This window comes from Eptesicus fuscus, chromosome 5, assembly GCF_027574615.1.
Source record: "Eptesicus fuscus isolate TK198812 chromosome 5, DD_ASM_mEF_20220401, whole genome shotgun sequence".
NCBI lineage: Eukaryota > Metazoa > Chordata > Mammalia > Chiroptera > Vespertilionidae > Eptesicus > Eptesicus fuscus.
The window spans coordinates 92,594,713-92,616,001 of record NC_072477.1 but is presented as its reverse complement, the minus strand read 5'-3'; the positions used below and the strand labels follow the sequence as shown (position 1 = coordinate 92,616,001).

General features: G+C 48.6%; 1 protein-coding gene across 1 annotated transcript; it reads right to left on the bottom strand.

The window, feature by feature from the left end:
* Positions 1-2,476: 2,476 nt before the first annotated feature.
* Positions 2,477-12,708, bottom strand: UCMA (upper zone of growth plate and cartilage matrix associated). Its single transcript, XM_008150428.3, has 5 exons — positions 12,565-12,708; positions 12,342-12,407; positions 12,144-12,239; positions 7,345-7,443; positions 2,477-2,847 (listed from the first exon to the last, which is right to left on the bottom strand). Exons 1-5 carry the CDS (start codon positions 12,620-12,622, stop codon positions 2,750-2,752), a joined length of 417 nt encoding a protein of 138 aa, XP_008148650.2. The 5' UTR covers positions 12,623-12,708; the 3' UTR covers positions 2,477-2,749.
* Positions 12,709-21,289: the final 8,581 nt, after the last annotated feature.

The window sequence follows — 21,289 nt, the reverse complement described above, 5'->3', positions numbered from 1 at the left end:
CTTGCTGGCCTTGCCAGAGAGCATGTGGATGTGTCAACGCTACCTACAACAGACCAGATTGTGGCTCCTGTTTCCTGGCGGAGGGGAGAGAGCAATGCTTTGCCTTGCCTCTATTGCCCAATGGGTGTGTGAAAACAGATACCCCCTCCTAAGTTGGGGTTACCAACCTACAGTGCTGACCATATATAAGGTGATTTAGAAAATGCATAATTGCTTCATTACCAGAATGTGTTTAAAGGTTTTAACAATCTTTAAAAATTACTTTAAAATACATGCATTTGTTGCAAAGTATCCTGATCTAATAAATAGCCCCACCTCTGGTGGAGTATTGTACCACAATGAGCAGCTTTTCCTCAAAGGAAAGTTGCCCTATACTGCATGGGAAGCTCAACCTCAAAAGCTAACACCCCACGTTGGGTGCCGTTTAATGCCGGGGGTCTTGATCCGGCATCTAGAAGGGTTCAGGAAACCTGGAGAAGGGGCTGTGTGTAAATTAAATAATCCAGAGATGAAACAATTTTGAAAGGCATTTGTTGGGGGAGGGGGTAGAGGAGCTTGGCTGAAAAAACCAAGTTCCCCTTGTCTCAGGACCCCTTGCTTTTTATTAACACAATTTGTCCTAAGGCAAGGTGGAGATATACACATCAAAGGGTAGGGTTAGGTACAGAATCCATTGTCAGATTGGAAGAATTACTTCCACTGTTCAGGTGTTTGGCCAGGAGGAGGCAATAAGATGTAGATTAAGATGCCCTGAGCTGTCTGGCAGCAAGCAATCATCCTTTTCAGGTTTGGGGAAATGCCTTTAGCCATTCCAGCAGGCGATAACATATGTGATTGAGCCCTTGTTGAGTCCCCAAGTTCCATCAACCTTTCGATGAAACTCTTGCAGTTATGACATGCTGGAATTGGCTTCCGGCAAAAAGCAGGCTGGACTAGCAGGCCATGGAGGAAGAGAGGGCCCAGGGGTGGGGACGGGGAGAGGTCAAGGGTGGATGCTTATTTTCCACCCAGGGTCTTCTTTATCCTCCCAAGAACTGTGACTCTGCAGAGGTGCCTATGTACATTATTCTGCATTCTTAGTGAGGGATTTACCTTAGTGTAGAATTCCTGAAGGAAGTGGAGAGCAAGGACAGAAGTAGGAGAGACGCTGAGCCTGGGGCAGGAAGGCAGAGTGGTTGGGCGAGAAGGGGCCACTGCTAGCACTGAATTGTGTCCCCCTCCCCCAAAGATTTGCTGAAGTCCTAACCTTTGGAATCTGTGAATGTGACCTTATTTGGAAATAGGGTCCTTGCAGATGTAATCAGATGAAGATGAGGTTAGTAGGATAGACTCTTTTTTTTTTAATATATTTTATTGATTTTTTACAGAGAGGAAGAGAGAGGGATAGAGAGTTAGAAACATCGATTAGCTGCCTCTTGCACACCCCCTACTGGGGATGTGCCCGCAACCAAGGTACATGCCCTTGACCGGAATCGAACCTGGGACTCTTGAGTCCGCAGGCCGACGCTCTATCCACTGAGTCAAACCGGTTTCGGCAGTAGGATAGACTTAATTCAATATGACTGATAAGAAGAGGAGAAACACAGAAAGAGAAAAGGTGATGCGAAGACCTGGGGAGAAGAGAAAGCCATGTGACAGTGGAGGGATGCTGCCATGAGCCAGGGAAGCCTGGGTGACCAGCAGCTGGAGGAGGCTAGGAAGGACCCTCTTCTAGAGCCTTGGGAGAGAGTATGGCTCTGTCCACACCTTGATTTCCGATTTCTCGCCTCCAGAACTGTGAGAGGATAAATGTGCATCATTTTAAGCCACCCAGTGTATGGTACTTTGGTATGGCAGCCCTAACAAACTAAGGCACTATGAAGAAAAAGCAGATGATACCAAAACTCAGTTTTATCTGTTTTCTATTTGGGCTACAACTGGCCTTGCTGTAACCCTGGCTTCTGATTGGTGCAATTAAAAAAACCACAGTTGGACCTTAACACTCTTTTCAGAGAAGCACCTGGGCTCAGAGAATGGTTTTACCAAAACAATAGTTTTTCATATGACTACTGAGACATGCTGAGGAAATAGTGAATAGAACTGAGTTCAAGCTTTCAAACACCCAAGTCAGTGTGAGTAACTCTGTCACTCAGGGGTGGTAGGTCGACACCCCTCAGTTTGGGATTTGAGAAGATAATTCATGCCTGGCCAGAGTGGCTCAGTTGGTTGAGCGTCGTCCACCGAAGCGTTGCCGATTCAATTCCTGGTCAGGGCACATGCTTGGGTCACAGGTTCAATGCTTGGGGCGTGTACAGGAGACAACCAATCGATATTTCTCACGCCATTGTTTCTTTCTCTCTCCTCTAAGCATGAGGATTTAAAAAAAGAGAGAAGATAATTTATTGTTGACTCAGCATTTTTATTTGTAAGCTGTAAGCAAACGTAATCTCTCTTTACTGTGATTCTTTTCATTGTTCTATGGAATGGGACTCTTTGGGAACAATTGCTAAGCAAGGGGAAACTATAGGTTTGGTGCTAAGCGGCCCCATAGGCATTCGCTCACCTCAAAATTCATCTGCAAAGAAGCGAAAGCCAGGGCATTTAAATCCATCAGAATGAAAGGCCTTATGTGTTTACCACAGCAGGCCCCGAATTGAGACCCTTTGAAGGGGCCTGTTTGTGTGGGAGAGAGTTGCTCGACACCTGGGGTGGAACACCTGGGTGAGTACGTGCATTTCAAGCTCCCTCTTCTAGGTTCATCAGGATGAGGTCAGATGTGGTGGCGGTTGTAGAGATATGATGGGTACAGGCCATCATAATGCCACTGGCGCCACTGCTCAACAGCCTCCCGGTTTCTCTCTTCTTGTTCTGGGAGGACAGATGAAATCATGTTAGGGTAGAGAGGACTCTGACCTGAAGGCAGCCACCAAGCTCTCCTGGAGCTGTCAACCCAAACCTCCCACCGCGGTGCCGTGAACCAACACCTGTGGGCACTGGTGACAGAATCACAGGATAGAGCTGGCAGGGCCTGGGAAACACCGAATCCAAAGGTCTCATTTTACCAATCAGGCCCAGACAGGTGAAGGTCACAGAGCTGGTTGCCAGGGGAGCCGAGACCAGGGTCTGGCACTCCAGTTCAGTGCTCCCTGCACAGCCAGCGAAGTGGGGAGAGCCGTATGCAGAAACTGGCTCAAAGTTATAATACCTAAGGCACAAAATACAAAAGTAGCAAAATAGTAATAAAAGTAGACTCTAAGCCATACCATTCCAAAAACTCGTTGTCAATTTGGAATAATGGGATTATGAGTAATTGCTATCTCCAGACTGTTCTGTGTTTTCTAAGCTTTAACAATAATGTGTTTAGCCCGGCCAGTGTGACTCAGTGGTTGAGTGTCAACCCAGGAGGTCACAGTTCAATTCCTGGTCAAGGCACATGCCTGGATTGAGGCTCGATCCCCAGTGGGGAGGGGTCCGGCGTACAGAAGCAGCCAATCAATGATTTTCTCTCATCATTGATGTTTCTATCCTTTCCTCTCTCCGAAATCAATAAAAACATTTTTCAAATGTGAGATATATGTATACATGTATGTACCTATGAATTATTCAGGGATGGAAAGGATGACCTTCTGATACGTGCTATACTATAAAGGAACCTTGAAACATGCTAAGTGAAATGTGCCAGACACAAGACAAATATTGTGTAAATCCACTTCTATGAAATAGCTAGAATAGGCAAATTCAGAGACGGAACATGAACTAGCGGTCACCAGGCTGTGCCAATGGCTGTGCAGAATGGGTACAGAGCTTCAGTTTGAGGTAATTAAAGGGTTTTGGAAATAGTGACGGTTGTGCAACTCTGTGAATGTACTAAATGCCACTGAATTATGCACTTAAAATTCGTTAAGGTGACAAATTTTATGTTCTATATATTTTATTACCATTTTTTAGAAGTATTTTTGAAAAATGTTGGGAGGATGGGAAGTCCTAACGAAAGAAGGCAACAACATCGAGGATCAGAAAGCCTGTGACCCTGACTTCAGTGCCGTGCAGGGCCTCCTCGTGGCCCTGGGCTCACAGCATGGCCTGCGGCTTCTGCGTGTGGAGAGAGAGCCCTTAGCACCTGGGAGAGCCAGGTGACCTCGACAGCAGGGCCTCGTCACCCACGGGTGTTCGGGCCGTGTGGACGCTGGGAATGTTTCCTTCCTATGTGAGCCCTTGGTGCTAAAATTCCACTTAGGGACTTGGCCCCCAGAGACAGACTCGAGGCCACAGTCAGGCCCAGGCTGGATGTTAGCTTTGGGTGTCAGCGGTCACGGTTCAGACCTTTCTCAGGCTGCGTAGACCAGCCACTCTTTGCCAATCTTGAGAGCCTGATTCCCCCCAGACCATGCCAGACTCTTCTTAGACCATTTTACTTAGTCAAAGGGAAGGGCCTCCCTGCTGAAGACCAGAGGCCCTGAGAGTGTGGCTTTCGTGTGGGGACCACGTGTGGCCGGGACCCTTGGTTATGCCGCCAACCTCAGAGGGCCTGACCGGCTTCGGCTTTGAAGGCGGGAGCCCGCATGTGCTGCACTTTGCCTTAGAAGTGGGAGATCAGCACGCTGTCCTGGAGCTTCGGAGGCAGACCTGTTATTGTTGCCTGTGACGCGGTGGTTTTGAGTAGAGTTGCAACCAGGAGCCACGGCAGAGCTGAGCGAGGCACTAAACTTTCCCGCCCGCTTTCCCCAAACCAGGACCGGTGGCCTGGGTAGGTTGATAGAGAGGCCTTTGGGGTGGGGTTTTCAGGTCCTCAGGAAGGCCACTCTTACCCAGAAACCCCCTCCAGACCACTGCCTACAATTCCTCCACTGGAAATCGAGTCCTCCTGGTTCCCCAAGGGAATGCCTCCGCACTTGCTTTTATGAAGCAAGAACCTCGGGGAGAGGAGGAACATCCAACTGCTCTCTACTATTCTGAGAACCGGTGACTTTGTCAGATGAAGATGGCTAACTGAAACCAGAGTCCTGGTGGGGGCGAGGGGCGGGGGGAGCTGTGGGTGTGGGGCCTCAGGGAAGGGATCCGAGCAGGCCTGGGTGCAGGTTTCCTGCAGCCTGGCCACTGCGCATGACTCAGTGCTACCCGCAGAGGCAGGGGAGAAAAGTGCACTTGTACCCTCAGGCCTGCTGGGCCTGCCCCACCTGTTTGCCTCCTTCCTGCCGCTCTGGGGAGACCCTCTCTGGGCCCCTCTGCTTTGCCCTCCTCACTCCATCCTCACGGCCAGACCCTGCAGCGAATATCTCCAGACCTTACACAGTTGATTATCCTTCACTTACAACAACACGAGTTTGCTGGCTTGGTTCAGACCCCTTACCAGCAATGCCACCTTGGATAGTCATGTATCCTGTCTCAGGATGAGGTTTGAAACTGTAAAATGGAGATTGCAAGACCTCAGAGGCTGGTGGTGAGGATTGGGCGGTGCAGCCCACTGCCTGACGGAGCAGGTGCTCAGCAATGACGGCGGCTGCACTGCCGTCCCGGAAGGCCTGTGCCCTGCCCTGCAGTGTCCGCATCTTTGTGGCAAGGCCTGAGGTCCCGATCTTAGTCCCATCTGGCTTTGGAGGAGGACACGTCATCCCCAAGGCACCTGACCTCTCATCCTAATTTCATCATGAAAGGGAAAACAGTGAATTATTCTACCCAGATGCCAAGGATTTGGACTTGAGACATTTAAAAAGGCACAAAATAAAATGCTGTTATTCACGCTATGAGGAAAAAAAACAAACCGCTGAAGGAATTTTGGAGGCCACATTCTCATTTTAAAATGCCTCTCCCCAAGCTGTCCACCAAGGTAAACAGAAGTGCTTGCCTCTGAGTTATGACGCCTGAGTTGTTCCCAGAAAAGCCTGGTTTGCCGGGATCCAAGCCTGACACCTGCTGCAGGCTCAGCCAGGTGCCGCCGCAGGGCAAAGGGCTTGGCCTGCAGCCCTCGGGTATCTGGTGATCCTATCCTCTTCACTACCAGGTGCCCTAAGAGGGTGATCCTATCCTCTTCACTACCAGGTGCCCTCAAACCCACCAGTGCAAACAAGCCAGGAGATGACAGCTTCAGAACGGAAACTGCTGACCTTCTCTAACAAAGGTGACCTAAACCGGGCCTGTGTCTAAGCTTACATGCAGCCCGGAGCTTGTTCAGGAGCATTGCAGTCTTGAAAGACCAAAAAAAGGATCACGCACACACATGCACACACACACAGGCCTGCTGGTCTGGTCACTATTAAATGTACAAAAGGGCCCTAACCGGTTTGGCTCAGTGGGTAGAGCGTCAGCCTGCGGGCTGAAGGGTCCCAGGTTTGATTCCGGTCAAGGGCATGTACCTTGGTTGCGGGCACATCCCCAGTAGGGGGTGTGCAGGAGGCAGCTGATCAATGTTTCTCTCTATCGATGTTTCTAACTCTCTATCCTTCTCCCTTCCTCTCTGTAAAAAATCAATAAAATATATTTTAAAATAAAAATAAATAAGTGTACCAAAGGATTTTTACTTGAGGGTACTCAGTAGATCCAAGGTCAAATGCAACCCGGTGGAAGGCTGTGTGGTTCAAAGAAAGAGCCTCCCTTTTCCCTCACCCACACCCACTCCCAGCTGCCTCACTGAGGCCTTGATGAAATCGGCATTTCCTTGGGGAAGCAGGAGCCCTGTCTGCCCAAGGGTTGAGGGCAGAAATGAGAGGTGCTGATTGCCTAGTGAGACACTGAGGCAAAGGTGACAGCTTAGCAGGGAAGTCACTAAAGCAGCGAGGTAAGGGCACAAGCAAACCACATAGAAGCATGCCGATGCCCAATGTTATGCGTGTGTTGGAGCCTTCATGTCACCTGTGGATGTTGGTGTTGCAGGTGGGGAAGGGTAAAGGCAGGGCACCGGTGACCAGTGCTTGCTGAGTTTTCCTGGTTTTCCTCCACCCATCAGATAAGATGCTGATCATAGTGAATAAGTAAAGGGAGGCCTTGGTTTCCCAGGATGGGTAGTTCCTAAAGCCATTACATTGATCTGAGTCCAAGACACTTAAAACTGAGTTTGAAAGCCTCCCAATCCAACTCTACCAGTGCCAAGTTCACCAATACAGAGGACACAGCCACCACAGTGATCCCCAAGCAGGAGAAAATGCAGTGAGCCCCACAGTCCCTGAGCCATGGTAACCGAGGGTACTATCCTTTCCAGTCCCTTCTCAAGTTCTACATCCATTTCTGGCTTTCTCCCTTCTTTTCAAGACTCCCCTAGACATGAAAGTAGAGCTTCCCTTCGCCTCTAAAATGTGGGGAGAAGTAGAGACAACTTGTGGTTTCCCACAAAGCCCCACTGCCCGGAGACACTGGCTGAAGAGCTCTCACCATCGTTTTGCTCCTCCACAAAGTTCTCAAACTCGTTCCGTTGTTCCTCGTGATATTCTCTTCGCAGCTCGTCAGCCCGCAGCTTCTGCCTGTTCTCCGCTGTGGAAGGGTAAGAGGAGAGAGTTGCCCCCAAGAACAGGGGTATCTGCACACATTTAGGGGAACACCCATTACTAATATTTTGCCTAAGAAATGTAATCTGGTTGGGAAGGGCTTGTTTGGGGGGGCTAAGGGTGGGGGCTTCATTGAAAGGGTGTACTCCTGACACAGACTTTCGAACTTGAAGGACTGGGAGGTCTTCCCATCCAGCCGCCTCTTTGTGCCAATGAGAAGACTGAGACCCCAAAAGATGAAGCAATTTAGTTTCAATCATAAAATTAGTGGTATGTCCAGATATATTGGGCCACTTAGAAACTAGAAGTCCAATGACCAGAAATTAATTATAGCCCAGTTGGTGTGGCTCAGTGGTTGAGTGTCGACCTATGAACCAGAAGGTAACGGTTGGATTTCTGATCAGGGCACATGCCTGGGTTACAGGCTCGATCCCCAGTAGGAGACATGCAAGAGGCAGCCAATCAGTGATTCTTTCTCATTTTAGACCTTTCTATCTCTCTCTCTCTCTCTCTCTCTCTCTCTCTCTCTCTCCCTTCCTCTCTCTGAAATAAAAATATATATATATTTAAAAAAAAGAAATCCTCTATAATAAAGAGGTAGTATGTAAATTGACCCTCACACCATAACACAACACAAGATGGCGATGTGCACAGCGGGGACGGGGCAGTGGAGGCGGGGCCCCCAATTTCTGCCGGGGTTTCCTCAGCCCCACGTGCATGCCGCAGGGGCAGAGCTTGGCGGCTGCTCCGTGCAGCCCAGAGGCAGGGCATCAGGGCAGCACTCCAGGACTTGGGGCCGTCCTGCAGTGCGCTGGCCATGCAGGGTGGGACTCCAGGACTCGGGGCGGTCCCATGGTGTGGGGGGGGGGAAGGAGGAGGTGGGAAGGGGTCCTGGGTCTTGCACAATTTCATGTGACAGGTCACTAGTGAATTATAAGAGGGAGTCATCCAACTTAAAGTTCATTTCACATTAATTAATACCTTCAAATTCATTCAACATCTTAGCGCACCTATCATGGTCAGAATGTATGATACACACTAGGGTTAAAGAGGCAAGTAAGAGAGATCCTGTCCCTCTACTAAGAGGCATGATGGCCACTGATAGAAATCTAAGATGATCTCGATACTCATGCCCCTAGCTGTGCTAATTCCCTCCCCTTGTCTAGTGATTCGCTGCTAATGAACAGAATATGGTAAAAGTTGTGGAATAGACTTTCCACATACGAGTAGGTTACAAACAAGACTGTGGCTTCTGTCTTGGGTTGGCTGGCCTCTTTCTCCGTTTTGCTCCACTCAGAGAAGCCAGCTGCCATGCTGTAAGCTGTCTTACGAAGAGGCCCACTCATGGAGAGACACTGGTGTCCCTGACCAACAGCAAGGACCTCAGGCTTGCCAACAACCAGGTAAATGAGCTTGAAAAGGAATCTTCTCACAGTCAGGCTTTGAGATAACGGCAGCCCGAGAAACCTGACCCGGAGGCTACCAGCTCATTAGGTCTAGATTTCTGACCCTAGCAAATGTGAGACAACAAATGTTTTAAGCTGCTAAATTTTGAGGTAATTTGTTCAAGCTGCTAGGTTGGGGATTGTTGGTTATACAGCAATAGATAACTAGTACAGGATATGGATGGTCAGTCGAACTTCCTGGTGGAAACACTAACCGCAGGCATCCCTTACTTTGTAAGGCAATGCATTCCAGTAAAGTTGGCTGTGAACCTTTTTATGAGGAATCCGAGTTCCACGTGACAAAATTGGAAGTACACTTCTACGGTTGCAAGAAATACACCCAGTAAAAGCTGAAAACTGTCACTGAGAACACATGAAGATGGTGATCATTCCTTGGCCGATGAACAATGAAGCTCACCGGCACCACCTTGAGCCCAAAGGGAATCCCACCTGAAAGACCTCATCCCACCTCATTAGCGGGTGCAGCTGTTTCTCACCTGCTCTAATTTAGTCGAAAAATAAAACCTCTACGTTTTAGATCTAAAATAAATTAGATTCCAAGTTCATCCATTTCTGCCCTCAAATCTGCACTTTGACCTCTTTGGTGCGAGAGCTGTGGAAATTAAATGTGGAAATGATTTAAAGTGCTCTTGGTTTCAAGACATTTCTTTTGTCTGGGCTTCATCTGGAGCATCCAAGGCAGCAGGCGGCTGTGTCTGGTGCAGGAGGAACTGCTCCCTCAGAATGCTCATCCCTCCCAGGAGGAGAGGTGTGATTCCCCTCACGTCAAAGGGGGAGGCTGAGGTGCTGTTGCCCCCACCAGCTTGGATGTGCGAGAGGAGGTGGGGGTTATGATGGAAGCAGGTAAGCCATCGCTGTCTGCCCCACCCCACAGCACAGGGGTGCTGGAGAAACAAGTAGTATTTCTTTGGGATGGGAAGACCGGAAACCATCTCAAACCCTTCTTGAAAGTAAGGAACTTACAAGAATAAGTAAATTAATTAAATACTAGTTGTTTATATTAGGTTCATATTATTTAACTTAACTCAGGTGAAAAATCAAGTTATTTGAATTGGTCTCAGTGCAGATTCCTTTGTTAAATCCCATGTTTTCCCCACACTTGTGCCTTTACTTACATATTGCAGGAATCTTTACTTTGGCAGAAGGAATGGGTACTCCAGTCCATCCCCATGCCTCGCCTTTTGCCCCACATCCACACATTTCTTAGGAGGCAATTCACTCAGAGAGGTGAAGTGGTTTAATCAAGGCCACACAGCTGGTCAAGGCCGGTCTGCGACTGGGGCCTGAGCTCCAGGCATCCACACTCCACTACTGGACAGAACACACTGTGCATGGCAGAATCTTACAACCCACCACAAGCTCCGACGATGCTACAGAAAGCTGCTGGGGGTGGGGGTGGGGTGGGAGGCAGGGGTTTAGACTCTAAGCAGGTGCTTAATGAGCCATGCCAATTCCCAAAGAAGCATTTTCCATCCCTATGTACGCCAGAAAAGCAACAATCTTCCCAAATGGCTTTTTTGGAGGTGCCACATTGGACCTTTGACTTATAATAAATAAAAACTAATTCTTGGGCCAAAACCGGTTTGGCTCAGTGGATAGAGTGTCGGCCTGCGGACTGAAAGGTCCCGGGTTCGATTCCGGTCAAGGGCATGTACCTTGGTTGCGGGCACATCCCCAGTGGGGAGTGTGCAGGAGGCAGCTGATCGATGTTTCTCTCTCATTGATGTTTCTAACTCTCTCTCCCCCTCTCTTCCTCTCTGTAAAAAGTCAATAAAATATATTTTAAAAAAAAACTAATTCTTGGGACAAGATGCTATTTTTACACTGGGCGTTGTGTACATCTCTTCTCAAGAACATGCATTTTATCAGATTAGTTCCTCCTTTCACCCTAAAGTGACCTGCATTGTTACCCAGAAGCTTAGAGGTGTAAGATGCCTGTTCCCTGGTTCCAAATTCAAGTTTATCACTTGCCCTTTACCCAACCCGAGACATAGTTGGGCACGGATCTCCTGTCCACCCACTGAAATTGACAAGGGGACAAGACATGAACTCAGGTGCACCCTAGCTACTCTCCCGGCTGCCCTGGCTCCCCACGACCAGCACCCTGAGCTTCTGTTTGAGGCGAGGAACCTCTGGCTCAGTCGTGTGCCTCATTGTTCTGCTCAGCTTCCAAGGAGGAAACTATTTGCCCTAAAATTCGCACCTGCTCCCCACTGGGAGTCTGCCAGCGGTTGCTTCTCTGATTTCTATCAAGAACTGCCCAATCTCCATCAGTCTTTTCAGTGTTTCTTGACATTTGCAAGCTTTTAAATCTCAACTTGTATGAGGCCTGGAAATTTTCCCAGTTTGGTTAATATTTATCCAGGTGTTTTGTTTTTTTTTAAAAAAGAGGAATTTTATCTCCCAGCATTTTCCACTCTCTTCTTCCCCATCATTTGAAAACACTCCTGTTATTTTTACGGAGCAAGTTACTTTGCTGAGCGACACAAAGAGTTTATTCAGACACACACAAGCAATGAATCCAGCCCCAGCCTGGGAGACAGTCAGCACCCATAGCCCTTGGAAGAATCTAGTTCAAGGGCAGAAAACACAAATGCCTTTGAGGGTCGACGGGTCATGGAAATGAGGGTCCCCGCTCGGCAGGGGTTACCAGGGGCTACTTCAGGCTGAATGGAGACATGCCTCTGAGCTCAAAAGCCTCCCAAATGCATTGGAAATAAAAACTTTAAAAAAAACACCAAAACACTGCTGGCTGAACACCACACTTTCAGGGGCTTGTAAATAAGGAAACTGGGCCCCGGGAGAGGAAGTGGCCAAGGCCACTTAGCAGTAAAGCTGTCACCAAACCCACAATCCTGGCTTGGAGTGCCACGTGCCCTCTCCCTGCTCGCAATGCTATTGCTCTTGCATATAAGGGCTCACTTTTCAGTACCCCTATGAGCACACACTGAGGTCGTGTGTCTGTCCCAACTAGAACGCAGATTTTCCCTTGCATGTTTCTAACTTTCTGGAATCGGGATGTATCTCACCATCCTTTTGTTTCGTGCCCTGACAATAGTCAGTCGAAACAGATGTGACCTGCAATCCAGGAGACGTGGGGTTTCTAACTAAGAGCTGCGGGCCCTTTGGCGCCCGTGGAGCTAGGTCCCCACAGTCCAGCTGGCCGGGGGCGAGAAGGAGCCAGAGGGCCCAGCAGAAGGCAGGTGGTCAGCGTCCTTACCGTTGACCTCATCTCGGGACTTGGGGGACCGCTTGCCACGCTTCTTGAGGAAATTCGAGGCATCCGATTCCTGCATGAAAATCTTCCGTTCCACACCTGGAGCCCGAAGGAGGCCGGTCACAACCTGTGCAGGCTCACCAGGGCCACCGCAGGGGCTGGCCCACCTGCCCTGCACCCCTGGGTGGCCCCTGCACTCACCTTCCTGGGCCTCTTGTCCGGCCCCCTGCCCGGTGCCCACGGATGCGCCGGTCCCCTCCTGCAGCACTGTGGGCGCGAGCATAGAGTGAGGGCGCAGCACACCGAAGGGACCCTCACCCCCACCAGGCAAGGCCAGTCCTTCCCAGGACAGTGGTTGCCAGGCCCCGGTGGGGGTCCTGGGTCACACACACACCAGTCCATCCCGCAGCCTCCCCTTACTCACTGCACAGGAGCATCGCGGCCGAGAAACCGGCGGCAAGGAGCAGCGCTCTCCAGGCCATCTGTGGAGAGGATGAGGCTCCGTCCGGGAACCACAGGGCAGGTGGAGAGGGTTCTGCAGCCCGAGGCCTCTGGGTCCTCACTCCTGTGTCAGACAGGCCGGCAGGGAGGGAGGAGAGTCTCAGGAGGCTGGGATGCCACTGAGGAGGGAGTGGGAGGGGTCTGGGTCATGGCTTCCATTGGCTGCTCCAGCCTGAGCACCGGAGATGTTTTTGGCACCCTGCAAACCTCACAGAAGCGGGGCCTGTCCTTGGGGCCCGGGCTGTGACAGTTTGGAAGTGGCCTTTCCAAGATCCGCACCCAAGGAGTTGTGTTGGAATGCCCAGCCTCAGAGTCGGGATTCCAGAGGCCAAGGGCAAGTTTAAAGAGCTCCTGGCATCTGCTGCAGAGGAGGTGGGGACTGCAGCCCATGGGAGGGACCAAGGGGGGGGGCGGGGGGCGTCGAGGGGGACTTCCACTCAGAAGTCAAGCAGAGAGGGACCAGGAAGACCCCCATCAGCGTGACACTGGCATGGACAGGTGGTCACCAGAGTACCCCTCACCTTGACACTTTGTCCCCAGCGGAGGCTCACTGCCAAGCGAAGCAGGGAGCTTCGGTCCCACAGCCCTTTCGAGACATTAAGGAAGAGAGGCCGTCAGCCTTCCCCTGTGGAGGGAGAGTCCCCGCGTGGACAGAGCCCCCGGGCATGCCTCTGTGGACGGAGACAAAGGCAAAGCCCACGTAGGGGAGGCGGCGGGCTCCGGAACTCGGGGTGCCCGTGGAATCGGAGCCCTACGGGGTCACGGGAGCACAGGCCCCTGGGAGATGTCTTGGCACTGTCCTCTATCATGAACCATCCTCCGATCTTTTGTACCAGCTGAAGAGTTGATTTAGGCCTTGTTTAGAATTCCCCTAATGGTGCTCACCACCAGACTACGACACAGCCACCCGAAACGCCCCTTTCATCAGGCTTGCCTGGTAACGTCCCTGTGTACTTAGACCATTGGCCAGGAAAAGAATGTTAATGGCAGGAAAACACTAGTAACCGGCAGAGTAAACAAAACAAATGGGTTGGTTTCCAGTGGAGGAAAGTGCCACGGACACCTGTCCAAGCCCCTGGCGGCTGGTAGCATACGCAGGGCTCCCCGTCCAGATGGCTGACCCCAGCTATTGGGGTGGGCTCGGCATGGCCCACCCAGGAGGGCAATGTGCATGAGGACACGACAAGGACTTATTTATCAGATTAACTAGGTGTCCCCAGGAGAGGGGCGGGCCACAGGACAGAGTGATATTGACGGGACTCCTGGGTGAAAAGGGGGTACGGGAAATACCTGTGACATCCTCGATACCCTAATTCCTCTCGCTGCCTTTTTTAGTTCCATTTATTTCAATCACATGTATTTACCTGTCCAACATCTCCAAGGACAAGGGTTTCCAGGGTCCAGTTAGAATGGAAGGCATTAAAAAAAAAAAGAAGAAGAAGAAGGCATTGTCCAAAGGCCCAGAGGAGTGAGGCCCCTTTGAGGAACTGCAGGCAGTGCAGTGCACCAGGCGCCACAGAGGGGCTGGGGTGGGCGGGCCTGGGTCACAGAAATGAGTTTGGCCGCCCCCTTTGTGAGGCAGTGTAGTGTGACTATAAGCACAGACCCGGGGCCAGGTTCCCTGGGTTCAGTCCTAGCTTTAGACTTAAGCAGCTGCTTGGCCTTGGGCAAGTCATTTTACCCCTCTCTGCCCCATCCCTTCCTCTCTCAGTGGATTGATGCGAGCATTCCAGTTAATGCATCCAAAATTCTTAGCATGTTTGCTATCATGACAGTAATGACCATTGAATGATTTTGAGCAAGGAGGCGACATGAGGTTTCTTTTATAAACACCACCCTCCCAGCCATCTGGAGAATGAGAGAGATTAGACTCAAGTGGTGAGACTGAGAGGAGGCTTTTGCAATAGTACAGGTGAGAGATGATGTTGGCAAAAGGCAGGAGAAAGCAGGAATGGGGAGGACAGAATACTTAAAAAGGTTGAAGAAATATAATTAGTAGGACTTGATGACTGATCATCTAGGGGCAGTGAGAGGTTTGGAGGTGTGCATTTCAGATGGCTCCCGAGTTTCTAGTTTGGTAACTGGGTAGATGGGTGGTGAGATCATTCAGTGAGGTGGAGAAAACGGAAAGAAGAGAAAGCTGAAAGCTCAAAGGACATGTCATTGGAAAAATCAAGCCTACAATACTTTAGGATTCAAACCAGGTCTTCTGAGGTCAAATCCAGGGCTCTTTCCATTTTCCCATAACCATAATTTTGTGACTATACCAAACCATCACCAGTCAATTTTGAAGCTCTTTCATCACCACCAAAAGAAACTTCATACCCATTAGCAGTCACTCCCCCTGCCCCTCAACCCCCAAAGCCCTAGATTACCACTGATCTGCTTTCTGTCTCCATGGATTTGCCTTTTCTAGACACACCATCTAAATGGAATCATACAACACGTGACCTGCTGTGACTGGTTTCTTTCATAACACTGTGTTCAGGGTTCCTCCATTTTGTAGCATGTATCAATACCTCATTCCTCCTTACTGCTGAGTAATCGTCTACTGTAGAGATAGACCATATTTATCCATTCACCAGTTAAAGGACATCTGGGTTGTTTCTACCATTTGGTTATTATGGATAATGCTGTTCTGAACATTCTTGCATAAGTTTTTGTGTAGACAGATGTTCTCCTTTCTGTTGGGTAGATACCTAAGAATGGAATTGTTGGTTCATGATTGACTTTTTTGAGGAACTTTCACATTATATGTTAAATGTTCACTTACTCCTCTATCTCCTTCACTGAGGTCTCTTTTAGGAGAAGTTTCCACCTTATTCATACCTGAAATGGTGTCTGGCACAGAATAGATAGTCCATAAATGTTTGTTGACTTAATCAGTGAAAACACTCTTAGTTGAAGGCATTAAAAGGAAGCATTTATGAGTTCATTTCAATGGACTATTCAGAAGAAGGTACCTGTACAGGGACTTCAGATGTCCAAGTTTGTGTAACACTGGGTTAAGGGTTCTCCTCAATCAGAAGAAATTCATTTATGAATTGCCTTAGAGGGCAAGCAAGACAGCCTTAACATTCTCTTCACCTTGACTAAACTTTAGACAGGTTTCTTCCTGACTATGGCCCCTGACCTTTCTTTATTTAGAGCATTTACTTTAGAAAACTTGCAATTAAGTAAGTAATAACTTGCAATTATTCTGTCCTTTTGAAATACACTGAGTGGCCAGATTATTATGATCTCTGAACGCATAATAATCTGGCCACTCAGTGTATATCCTATATAATAAAAGGCTAATATGCAAATTGTCCCCTCGACCAGGAGTTCGACCAGCAGGCAGGCTGGCCAACCGCCCAAGTCCCCTCCCCCTGGCCAGGCTGGCCAGGCCTCACCCATGCACAAATTCATGCACCAGGCCATATATATATATATATATATATATATATATATATATATATATATACTGAGTGACCAGATTATTATACGTTCAGAGATCATAATAATCTGGCCACTCAGTGTATAAACAAATCTTCTCCCAGTTTCTTGCTAGTTTTGCAACCCAGGAAATTTATTTCCCAGGGACCTGGGAACCATCTTTTTGAAATGAAAACATTGGAGGCGACAACACCCCTCCTCCCAGCCTCTGTAGGAGGGTACATGCCTGACTTTGGTGGGTTCCTTACTCCAATTGTGAAGGCCAACTAGCAAACACAGGTGTCCTGCTATTTCCCCAACCCCAGCTCTTCTCTTTATTCTATTGAAATAGTCTGGAATAAAGTCCTCCTTCCCTGTTTAACTTTGTCAGTGCAATTTTAACTTTGATAAGGGCAGCAACTCAACATATCACCTGATCCATCAGAATTGTAGGTGGAAATGATCTTTGGTGAGAGGGTTTCCATGCAAGTGAGATCACCAGATGTCATAGCCCAACAGTAAGCTCTATCCCAAAATCTTACCTAATAAAAGAGAAACATGCAAATTAACCATCACTCCGCTATGCCCACAGCCAATCAGAGTGAGTATGCAAATTAACCCAACAAAGATGGAGGTTAATTTGCATATGCAGGCATGGAGCAGCATGAAGCCTGCTATGAGGGGAAGAGGGGAAGCGAAGGGAGCTACTGGAGTGGTGCTCCAGACAGAAGTGAGGACTTGCCGGCTCCAGGCGGCCTGGGAGCGGGGATGTGCCGGCTCCCAGGCGGCTGGGAGTGAAGCCAGGGGAAGGAAGGCCTATTCTTGCACAAATATTGTGCAATGGGCCTCTAGTAAATATATAAAAGCCCATTGCCTATACCTAATGTTAAGACTATAACATGTTCCTTTATTTCACTTTCTTTCCAATGGACTAATTATGCTCCTGAGCCCCACCCCACACCACCGCCCATTTGATAGGGTGAGTTAAGGATTGTACCAAGAAGGAGACTCATAACCCTTGAAACCAGGGGGTCCCCAGAACTCAGCTTCCTTAGGAGCCCCCATGAAGAACATAGATGAACACCTTTCCTCCCACCTCCTCAAGCCTCAGGAGCAGTGGGAAGGAAACACCTTAGATGTAAATATAAAGGCTTGTTTATTGAACAAGATAGTGACAGTTTGCAAAAAAGTTTTAACTCATTTGAAGTCCCTCTAGAGCTGACTATGTTGACACGATGTGGGAAATGAGGACTTCGGGAGTCAGGACAACATTTCTAAAACCTTTCTGGTTTCTTACTTTCCTAAGAAAGACATTCATTTCTCTAAGACCTAGCCAGAGTGTCATGAGCTTCTTTATGGCTTTTTTCCTTGTGTGTCATGGAAATATTATCGGTCCTGATGGAAACTGGCTAGAAGCCTCCCAGTGAAATTGTCTGTCAGGAGCTGTCTCCATTCAGAGTGAATCTGCATCACTAGCCTCATGTTCTATTCCCAGCATGACCAATGACTTCCTTGAGTCTATAGAGACAGTTATAAGCCCTTCTCTGTGTCTCGCTTTTCCTGTATCTCTACAAGGAAGCCAAGAAACATTTGCCCTCCACCATCACCACTAGGACGGATGATGTGTTAGCTGAGAAAAGCTTTGAAAAAGGCATGGAACATTCTATAGCTGCCTGGAGTACTGCCATGAGATCACCCATAAAGGAGCTGATATTCTGCATGCAAGCACTGTTATGGCAAGTTGCTAAATTTCAAAATAAACTGTTGAACAAAATAGATCAAGAGACACAGAAGTATGGAACAGACTGACGAATCTCAGAGGGAAGGTGGGGGAGGGTGGATGGGAAGATATCAACCAAAGAATCTGTATGCATATATGCGTAACCATGGGCACAGACAGTAGGGTGGTGCAAACCTGGGGCAGGGACAGGGGCAGGCTAGAAGTGGTAAATGGGTGAGGGTGGCGGGGAGGACATATGCAATACTTTCAACAATAAAGATCTAATAGATAAGTAAAAGAAAATATCAAAATACTTCCTCACCAGTTGATCAATAGCTGTTTTCCGGAGCCATCTTCCTAATGCCCTCTATTACCCCAGGTGCCCCAGGCTTTCCTCTAGAACCCCCACTTTCCATAATCCATTATCTGAAGGGGTGATGCTTGGCCCAACAGGGAACATTGAGAACCCTGCTCTCTGCTCTCACAGCTAGCCTTGATTCAGATTGGTCAGTGTTAATCCTGTGCCAATTAAACTTTTTTAACATCACTCTGAATTCAAGGGTTTTTTATAATTCCCTGGTCCCCTAAATTTGTCTTATATTTATTCCACCTCTTTTTGCCACCTCTGTATTGTTTCTCATACTAAAGTACAACTCCCAACCCCTATCGAAAAATCCCATACTTACTAGTTCATGTACAAAGATTCATGTACAAGGGAGTTTAAAGTATATTTATTACAAAAGTGAAAAATTGGAAACAATCTATCGTCACTAGAAGTCCAATGTGCTATCCATTGCGCCACAGAGCCCGCTTGGAAACAATCTAAATAAAACAGCACGGCACACATTATGGTGCATGTGTGAGAGCAGTTTATATCTATCAGAAATGTTTTAAAAGACATGGGAACATGATAATATCATAATAGTATTGACGAGAGGAAGCTACAAGAGTGTGTAGGTAGCGAATGCTCTACCAGAAAGGTATCCCACTAGAGCAAGTTCTCTTGGTTAGCTGAAGAATCCCTTTAGAGTAGGATAGAGTAAGCAAGTGATATAAGGGAAGGGTTATCTTTCTGACAGAAGATAACCTTTAATGGATAGATCTTCATTGTTCTGAAAATGAATCACCTTGTCAGGTCTTATGGGAGGGGAAGGAGGGATAGTGAAGGAAGAGGTGAGGTGAAGAGTTGGTTCAGGTCAGGGATAGGGGCCTTGGGGAGGTCCTGACCCAGCATTCCTTGGGCATTTTGTCCATGGAACAGAAAGAGCTGACCTTGAAGATTGCTGAGATTCGTCAGACCTTGGCCTTGAGACCCCAGACTGAGTCTCCTGGGGCTCATCTCTCCCCAGAGAAATGAAGGGAAGGCCCTTCCTTCCTGGGCAGCAGCTAGAGCAGAGCCCTCGGTCCCCGCCATCCAGCCTCCACCCCTGGGGGCGCTGTGCCAGCACGGGCCTGGGCCCTCTCCTGGAGCCTGAGCTGACCAAGACCCGCTTGCTTCCTCTGCAGTCTCCTGCCTTTGGACCTAAGACACTGAACCACAGCCCATTACCTGAGCGCCCCAGCTTTGGGAGTGGCACCGGGGGCCTGGGGTGGCTGGTGCACCAGCCTTAACCTCCATCGCTTGGAAGTTGACCTGTCAGGGCTCTGAAGAGCATCCCGGTCAGGGTGGCCCCGAGCCGCTCTCCCGAGGATGACACTTGAGGGTGCGAGGCCCACACCCAAGGCGTCACTGCTCTAGAAGAGGATGACAGCTTCGCAGTTGCAGCCTGTTTAGGAACTAAAGACTTGACCCAGGTGCTGACTTGGACACAAGTCACTGAGGACAGGTCCAGCACAAACCCCAATCGCATCAGGCCATTGTCCCCAGGTCAGCCTCCCAAGATGCCGCTGAGGCAGGTTGTACAGCTGCCCACAGATCCCTGGCGAACAGCGGAAGAGGCTAAGCTTCTGGATTCTGCTGTTGCCTTCATAGGGGGAGGCCTGAGTGCTCTCCCTCTCGGGATGGATGGAGGTGCCTTAGCTGGAGGGTCTAGGGATGTGCTTCTCAGACCTGACTACACATTCCAACCTCCCTGGTGCTTTAAAAATACCAATGCCTGGGTCTCAACCCCTACAGTTCTCTCTCTCTCTCTCTCTCTCTCTCTCTCTCTCTCTCTCTCTCCCTTTCTCTCTCTGTGTATGTGTGTGTGTAATTTGAAAAATTCATGTCTTTTTTATCAGCAAGTGCTAATTAAAAAGTCCCTGAATCATTTAATTTTTCCAGCTTTATTAAGGCATCATGAACAAATATAATAAATTGTATATATTTAAGGTGTACAATTTAATGTTTTGATATACATTGTGAAATAATCATCACAATCAAGCTAGTTAACATATCCATCACCCCAACTTCTAAGGTTCTTATTCAATTAGTCTGGGGTCTGGGCAGCAGTATCTTTTTTTTTTTTTTAACAAAGATTTGAGGTGATTGTGATGAACAGTTAAGGTTGAGAACCACTGCCAAGTGTACCTGGTATGTTTATTCTGATTATACACAAGTATATGTGCATGTGCATATATCGTACATAATAAAAAGGTAATATGTAAATTACCATCACTCCGCTATGCCCACGATTGGGCCAGCGGGAGACGCAGGGGGCGGGACTTGGGGTGGCTGGGGTGGTGATTGGGCAGGCAGGACGCTGCAGCACAGAAGGGGCCTCTGGGGCAGCGAGCCGGGCATTTGCAGGCCCCCGCTGATGAGGCGGCGCGGCTCCCGGGGGAGGAGTCTGGCGGCACTTGGGCCGCAGGAGCGCACAGCGGTGTCTGCAGAGGACGCGGGTTTCCGCGCAGCCTGGGCCAGCCAAGGGAGGGCTCATGAGGGAGCCGGAAGGCAGAGGAGGTGGCGGAGGCCCCAGCCTTCCTGGGTGGGAGGTGAAGACAAGACCCCGGCCTGGGCTCCGGCCGCCAGAGGACCATGCCCCCGCCCCGCCTCGCCCTAGGGGCCCCGGGACTTCGGAGCTGCCAGCCACACCGGGTCCCGACCAGTGGACAGACAGTCTACACGTGCATGATTTAATCATGCACTGGGCCTCTAGTGTGTATATATATATATATATATATATATATATATATATATATATAGTGTCCCAAAAATGTATACACACTTTGAATAATTATTAATTCTAATGTTTCTTTCTTTTTAGATTTAACCCTTTGGAATTAATAATTACTCAAAATGTGTATACATTTTTGGGGATACCCTGTATATATACACACGTTCACAGACTCATCCAATTTTTTTCATCCAATTTTGTATTAAAAATACATATATGTGCATTGAGAAAAAGTTACAATATTAGTAGTCTATTTCTTCCTTTCGGTTTTTTTTTGAGAGTTTTTGTATTTTTCAAGTTTTGGACAGTGATCATGCAATCATTTTATAACCCAGAGAGAAAAAGCTGAAGATGCTATATAAAAAAAATTAAATTTTACCAATCTGTCTAGATTCCGCTCATCTCTCTCTGAGCCATCC

Coding starts and splice junctions, on each gene's coding strand:
- UCMA (XM_008150428.3), bottom strand. CDS start 12,622: ATGGCCTGGAGAGCGCTGCTCCTTGCCGCCGGTTTCTCGGCCGCGATG. Junction 7,444..12,143: donor GTCCCGAGATGAGGTCAACG/GTAAGGACGCTG, acceptor ACCCTTCCACAG/CGGAGAACAGGCAGAAGCTG. Junction 2,848..7,344: donor TGTGGAGGAGCAAAACGATG/GTGAGAGCTCTT, acceptor CTGTCCTCCCAG/AACAAGAAGAGAGAAACCGG.